Source organism: Marmota flaviventris, chromosome 4, assembly GCF_047511675.1.
Source record: "Marmota flaviventris isolate mMarFla1 chromosome 4, mMarFla1.hap1, whole genome shotgun sequence".
Classification (NCBI taxonomy): Eukaryota; Metazoa; Chordata; class Mammalia; order Rodentia; family Sciuridae; genus Marmota; species Marmota flaviventris.
In genome coordinates, this window is record NC_092501.1 from 841,738 (window position 1) to 849,104 (window position 7,367).

The window sequence follows — 7,367 nt, forward strand, 5'->3', positions numbered from 1 at the left end:
TGAGCGCAGCCCAGAGGCTCCAGACTGGCCCAGGCTAAGGCAGGACTTCGGGACGCTCCACCCACTCAGCGCTCGGCGGACCCGGCGCGGTCACCTTCTTACCCCTCCCCCTCCGGCCTTTCAGCCCTTCCGCAGAGGGCCGATTCTCGTCGCTGGTCCCTGCCACCGGAGATTCTGGTGGGCAAGGTCCGGTGTGGACTTGAGAGCGCTGGGTGGTAACGGGGACCCGTAACAAGATACCCGGTGTCCTCCCCGAGGAGACTGCGGTCCCACAAGTGCTCAAGGTCCCAGCACTCCCCAGAGTGTCAGCAAAACATCAGGAGCAAGCTGGAGCCCCTCCCTGGACCCCAAGGCATTTTAACCTTGCCCTGACCTTTGCAGCCCCTAACCACTCATTCACAGGATCAGGTCAAAAACAATCTTTTTATTGAACGCACCTAGGTTTGGGTGGGCGTAAGGGCTGTAGGAAGGGGTCTAGGCAGACGGGGGCTCTCCCTGAAGAGGGAGGCTGGCCCGGCCGGGCCTCACTCTCGCGGGTCCCTCAGGACGCCCCGCTCTGCGGCTGCACTGCCCAAGATGAAACCCACGGCCAGGGACACCGTCTGGTCGAAGGAGCCACGCAGCTGCTCCACGTGCTGGTTCAGGGTCAGCAGCTGGTCGCGCAACGGTCCCAGGACAGCCACAATGTCGCCCAGGTGCGTCAGGGTCTGCAGCAGCGCGGCGTTCAGCGACGGGGGCGCAGCCTGTGGGGGCGCGCGGTCCTCGTGGCTGCCAGGCGGCTCGTCCGGGTCCTCGGGGGCGGGGTCCGGCGGCGGTGGGGAGCCCCGCGCGTGGCCGCGTTCGGGGGAGAGTGTGCGGAGAGCCGTCTGGGCGGGGGCCGGTGGGGAGCCCGGTGCGCGGCAGGCGTCCGCAGACTTCGGCACGGACGGGCTGAACCTGAGCGCGCAGACGGCGTCCACGTCTGGATCCCGGGCGGCCGGCTGCGGCGAGGCGCCTGAGGAGCGGAGCGCGTGGTGGGTCAGGGACCCCGGCGCGTCGCTTCCTCCCCCTCCCCCAGCCTTTCCTCCCGCACATACCTGGGTCGTCTGGGGCGGGCGCAGCGGCGGCCGGGCGGCGGCCGCGCTGGGGGCGTCCGGGTCCAGAGGGGCGGCGGCGGACCCGCCTGCGCCCGTTGTCGCCCAGCAGCCCCATGAGCTCGCGGATCTGTGCGTCGAAGGGCCCGGGCGGCTGGCCCTGTGCGTCGCGGAGCTTGTCCTTGAGGAACTTGTACCGCCGGCGGCACTGCGCTGGCGTGCGCCGCACCTGCTGGCGGGCCAGCGCGGCGGACACGCGGCGATAGGTGGGCAGCGCCTGGCGGCGGTCCAGCAGCAGCGAGCGCCACACGGCCGGCTGCAGCAGCGTGCCCAGCAGCAGCTCAGTCTCCCGGGCGCTCCAGGGCGTGCGCTGTGCCGATCCCGGGGACACGGGCGACTGGGGCGACTCGGGCTCCGCCAGCGCGCCTAGCGTGGTGGGACCCACAGGTGGGGTCCCGGGGCCGTCCCCGGTCGGCCGCAGGTCAGCGTCGGGACTGTCTGGCGACGGCGGCCCCGGAGGCGCGAGCGGTGGCGGCCGCCGGGGACGGAGCAGCATCCCGGAGCCGGGCCGGGGCGCGCGGTTCGGGGGTCGGGGCCTTACCGTAGAGGCGCCCGAGCCGCCCACACGCGCTCTGAGGACCCTGCGCCGCCCTCCGCGTTGGTGCCGGGTCTACGCGACCCTCCCACCGCTGGGCGCCCCGCCCCCGGCTGCCCCGCCCATCAGGCCCTCCGTGCGTCTTGGTTTACTTGACTTTACTTATGGACGCCTAGGCCGAAAAGTTCACAGAGCAGAGCTCAGCCTCTGTCCGACGTGTAAGAAATTGCAAAAACACTAGGGATCTTAGTGATCTTGTTTTTAAAGCCATGTATTGAGGTACAGTATAATACCGAAATACATGTAAGGTCTCAGGGGTCATTTTATTTTTACGCATGTGCCATGCCCTTTAATCACCGCCCATATCCAGCGGTGGAACACTTCCAGCCACAAAAATGGTCGCGCCTTCTTTTCCGACCTCAGTGTTTTTTCCAAATAGTGCTTATCCTGACTCTACTACTCCCACCCCTCTCCCCAGTGTAGTTGTGTGTTTTGGCAAATGCACATCAGGCCTGTTCATTGTACTAATCCAGGCATCAATGGGGTGTTCACCTTGAAGCCAGGCTGCTTCCCTAAGGTAGATAGAGCTTGATCTGATAGAGCATCAGCCCGCTCTTGGGCCTAAAGTCATTCACACACGCTACAGAAAGGGACCATCTTTGGCCTGGTAAAGTGTATTTGTAGCTGTCAATATAGGTAACATAAAGTACTGGGCATTTCCTCTTTGAGACTAGAACCAAGACAAGAATGCCCAACATCACTTTCATCCAACCTTATTCTAGAAGTTCTAGCCAGTGCAGTAAGACAAGAAAAAGAAATCAGATTTATAAAACTGGAAAACAAGCAATAAGATACTCATTCTTTGCAGATGGGAAGACTGTGTACATTGGAACTAAAAAATAATCTCCAGGTCCCCAATGGCAAATGGTGAGAAGATACCATCATTTGTCATTAGAGACCTAGCAAACCGACCCCCCCCACCCAAGCCAGACACTGATCACACCCAGTGATGGTGAGGAAGAATGGGTGCTCTCACCAGAGTTGGTGGGGATGCAGAACCGCAGCTACCATTTTTTTTTTTTTTGATATGAGAGACTGTACCACTTAGTTAGGTCCTTAGCCCTTTTTGTTTTTTATTTTGAGATAGGGTTTGTGTTGGGAGGCTGCAAAATTGCAGCATATGCAGTCGAGGGGAGAAATAAAGAATGTCCACGCACTTCTGCCCCTTTCAATGGTTTATTCACTCAAATCACTCACTACAGTTTCACTCTATAGGTTCTTAATCAAGAAAACGACAATCCTTAATGCTAGGTACTGCAATAGACATAATCAATCCACAGCAAACAATTCTAGATTAATTCTAAGCACTGCAAAACCTACTTAATCATGATAAGCTAACAACAGACATTTCCTCTGCATGCTAAGTTCAAAAGTCTTAAGCCTTAGGCTTTAAGTCCAGCAGATGCACACTCACTCAGACCACGGTGATCAGGGGTGATCAGGTCCGGAACCAAGGCAGGCCTTTCCTGGCGTGGAGTGGATGACCGGTTGAGGAGGGGGTCATAGGGAGAAGTTGCAGCTCTCACCAAGGTCCAGAGGAGGCGGTAGAGTTTGAGAGCAGTGATGATCACGCAGAGGATCAGGAAAGATGACAATTGATGGGGTGTCAGGTGCTCATCAGGGTCTCCAGCTCGAGTGCATCCTTGTTTTGGCTGGCTGAATTCCTGTCTTTTATACTAAATTTGGGGGCTTTTGACCCCCCTTTCAATCCTTATCAGCTACCACTGGATTTCTGAGTGACATCATTTACCCTGGGGTAGAAACATCTGGTCTGGTGGTCTCCACCCTGATCTTCTCCCCTTCCCTCTTATTAGGCGAGGACAGCCTCCCAGGGGTGAGGGGAAGTAACTTGTTTGAGGTCATGCTGGAGGAATCTGTGGGTGTGCCTAATGAGACTGCAGGTTAAACTGGAGTTTTTAAAATGGAGTAGCTTAGGCTCAGGCTAAGGTCATCCAAACAGTTTGCTAAGTTTCTGAGGATCCTCCTGCCTCAGCCTGGTTTACATACAATAGCTACTTTTGGGACAGTCTGGTGGATTCTTGTAAAACTAAAGTATTCTCTCCCGAGGATCCATCAGGCGCGCCCATGGTATTTATCTAGAGAAGCCGAAACCAGACGTCTCCCTAGAACCTGCACAAGGACGTTTATGGACCACAAGGCAGCCCGTATCTTGTCCTGTGGGGGAGTAGGATTGGGGATCAGTGGGGTGGATGCTCACTTCCCTAAACATTCCTTGGAAAGCTGCTGTGTGGGAGCATGATCTGTCCTAAGCTGGGGACCCCAAGTGTGCTTCTCTGTGAGGCAGTCGGGGTCTAGGGAGGGGGGGGCACTGAGCGAGGTGAGGAGTGGCAGGCAGAGGGTGGCTCAAGCCCAGTACCTCCACGAGAGTCATGCTGCCTCTGCAGCCATGAGGTGCTTCCCTGGTGTCCCTGACTGTGAGAACCCTCAGACAGGAGACCAAGTCTCTAAGAAGGGAGCTGACTAGCTCTACGTCCTGCATGACATTTGGTCATCTGTGGTGTGATGTAATGAGCCACCTTTTCATTAGCTGGTGACTCTGGTCAGGGGCTTGGGTGAGGACCAGGGTGCCGCAGTCTGGCTGGGCACACAATCACGAGCCACCACACAGCTTGTAGATTCAAACAGCAACTCTTTATTCCCGAACTCACACCAGCCGTCTACAAACACGTTCTGGGGAAATCCACGTTCTCTGCCCAAATCCCCCTCCACTGGGCTTCTATCTCCAAAATATACTGTCTGAATCCCGTGAGAACTCAAGGGGAACTCAGGCAGCAGGATACGCCCTATTCCCAGCAGGAATAATCTTAAATCTTAAACCTGGAACCTAAACCGGGAACGCCCTAATCCGCCTTGGTCCTTGAGCAAGGTCACCTACATTCAATGTCACTGCAACATGGGGTACGCTGGCAAGGAAATTGTCATACCTACTTGGCTAATGGCTCCCAGCACCAGGGACTGCTTGCCTGTATCTCTTATGCCTGAGGCAGGTGAGGGCAGCCTCTGGCTGGCCACATGAACCTGGTTTGTCTGGGGCAGTACTACTTTTTCTTTCTTTGATAATTTCTTATTGTTTGTTTGTAGTGCTGGGAATTGAACTCAGGGCTTTATGTGTGCTAGGCAAGCATTCTACCAACTGAGCTATATCTCCCACCCGGGGACAGTATTTCTGGGCTACAGCTTGCTATTTTTGAGGTTCTCAGGCCTTCTCCAGGTGCCCTGTGCTGGTGCCTGGTGGCTCCTAGACGGGGCCCCTGGGGCATGTCTGTCTGTGTAGGCCACCATGTGGCTTCTTGGGCTTGCCACTGGCATGGTGGCCTCAGGGTCGTTGAACCTCCTGTGTGTTGGTGGTGTCCTCTGCTGCCGTGTGCAGGGCAGGCTCCAGTCGGCTAGGAGAGGCACACTCCTGCAGGCTGTACTGGCCCTGGGTTCTCCAGGGTCTAAGTTCACAGACTTGCTGCCCTGATGGGAGACCTTCCTGAGCAGTGTCTTCCAGCCTTGCAGGAGGGGAAGGGGTGGCACACAGGGCTAGGGCTTCAGTGACGTAGGGTGGGTGAGGCCTGGACCACTCACCTGGAATAGCTGCCACATTACTGTCCCATTGTCTTTTTGGCAGATAGCCAGGCAGATAGCAGCATTGTTCATTACAGGAACTTCCTCAGAGCCTCAGTACTTCCATAAAAACACCCAGAGTTCACACTCGAAACTCAGAAGAGCCTTAAGCTCCTCCTTTGGGGTGTCACCAGTCCTAACCGATCACGTGGGCATGAGAGCCCCCACAACAGTGCCCTACCTCACCCCATTCTGAGCCAGGGCCGAAGTCCTGGTGAGGCCTTGCTGGGTGAGCAAGGGATCCACTGTCTCACCTGTGGGCTGTGGGCCATGTTTGGGCTGCCGGGGGAACTGGCCGGGGTGAGCAGGGCACATGGCAGAACGGCCCGAGATGTGGACCTGTTTCCCAGGGTCCACAGTCCTCACTCAGCTTCGCTCCTGCCGCAGGAGGTAGGTTTGCTTTCACATTCCTGGGAATTTAAGGCACTTGGCTTCTGGTAGCACCTGAGTTAGGGTAAGTCTGCCGACCCGGGCCCTCTGGGTGTCACTGAGTGTGCAAGTGTGACCATGTGACGGTGCTGTGGCCTGGCAGTTTGGTTCCAGGCCTGGGCCAGGCACATCTGCTACTGCGCATACCTCGCCTTACCCTCGGTGGGGTATGGCTTTGGAATGAGCCACACGGCAATGGCTTGGTAGAAATGACTTTATTCAGGAATCTGTACCGCGAGACATCAGGGTGCCATGCAAACAGTGCCGAAGCCGGAAGCCCGCTGCTTCCCCAGAGACAGTTGGGCTGCTGCTGCGCTGGGCACAGACAAAATCTGAAGACGGCGCTCATCAGCAGGACACCAGGGTCCTCACAGTGAGTCACAAGGGCACGTCCCTGCACCCTCACACACGCGGAAGCAGGGCTTGGTCCCAGTGGGTTCATGTGGGGAGAACCTCAGCATTGACAGTACAGCACGCAGCTGCCCCTGAAACGTCACTAGTGGCTCACTGGGGCCACCTCCTCTAAAACACAGTCTTGGGTCTCACAGCAGGAGGCTCCTGGGATGGCCCATGTGTCTAGCAGGTGAGTCTCCCTGACCCACTGCACTCCACAGGTTCCCAGGTCCCCCGGCTAGAGGGGCTCTCCACTCGCTGAGCCAGTGCTCAATACAGACTGTCTAGACCACAAACTCAGGGAAGGGCTTGGTACCACTGGGCAGCAAGCCTCATGTCCGTGTCTGACAAAGCACTAGTGCTGGTGCCAAGCAGAGGGACGCGGTGGTCAGGAGTGCACATGCTTGGCAGCTAAAGGCATGGGTAGCCCTGCCGCACCGGCTGTGAGGTGTGCATAGGCGCCTTCAGCTCAGGTGGCCTCCCTGCTCTGGAGCTGCTGTTAGTGCCTCACACCCTGTTCCAGGGCTGAAGCCTTCGCCTGGGCATGTCCCTTAGGGTAGCTGTTCCCAGCTGGGGCACCAGGCATGGGGGAGGAGCAGCTGCCACAGCAGGATGGCTGGCTGGGATAGAACTCCTTCCCCCACATGCTGGCACAGTGGGGGGGCCCGTGGAAGGCCAGGTGGGTGGGTGGTGGGAGCATGATCCCAGCAGGGCCCAGTCAGAAGCCTGGGAGCTGCTGGTGCAGGGATCAGTTTTGGTCCTTTGCTTCTGGACAGGTGTGGCAACACTGTTCAGTGAGCAGCTGGGTCTGGAATCTGTGGGGTCAGGGATGGATGGGTTTTGGGTTGTTTTGGGCAGGAGTCACCAAAGAATAGAGAGACATTTGTTTATGGAGAGATTGTAAGTACGAAACTGAAGGAAGTCTACTTATTCTAGTTTCATTTCAAGTTGCAGCAGAAATGGGCTAGTAAATGCTATGCCCACCCTGTGCAGTGTCCTGGAGCTGCCGCCTCTGCTGCTGGGTCAGGCTGGAGCTCTGTGCGCCCTGCGGCAGGGCCTTGGGCAAGCTCCTCTGAGCTCCACCTTCGGATCCGGACCTGGTGGAAGTCCAGGTTCTGCGGGGTTCTGGGAATGCAGCTGCCTCCCCCAGCTGGTCCCGCTTGGACCCCCACCGGCCAGGTCCTGAG

General features: G+C 57.6%; 1 protein-coding gene across 1 annotated transcript; it reads right to left on the reverse strand.

Annotated features, from left to right (window-relative positions):
• Nucleotides 1-524: 524 nt before the first annotated feature.
• On the reverse strand, nt 525-1,629 carry Utf1 (undifferentiated embryonic cell transcription factor 1). Its single transcript, XM_027925069.1, has 2 exons — nt 1,077-1,629; nt 525-994 (listed from the first exon to the last, which is right to left on the reverse strand). The coding sequence occupies exons 1-2, from the start codon at nt 1,627-1,629 to the stop codon at nt 525-527; spliced, it is 1,023 nt and encodes a 340-aa protein (XP_027780870.1).
• Between the last annotated feature and the right edge of the window lie 5,738 nt (nt 1,630-7,367).

Excerpts from the sequence above, each read along its gene's own strand:
- Utf1 (XM_027925069.1), bottom strand. The coding sequence starts at position 1,629 with ATGCTGCTCCGTCCCCGGCGGCCGCCACCGCTCGCGCCTCCGGGGCCG. Across the intron at positions 995-1,076 it reads GCCCGCCCCAGACGACCCAG|GCGCCTCGCCGCAGCCGGCC; the intron begins GTATGTGCGGGA and ends TCCGCTCCTCAG.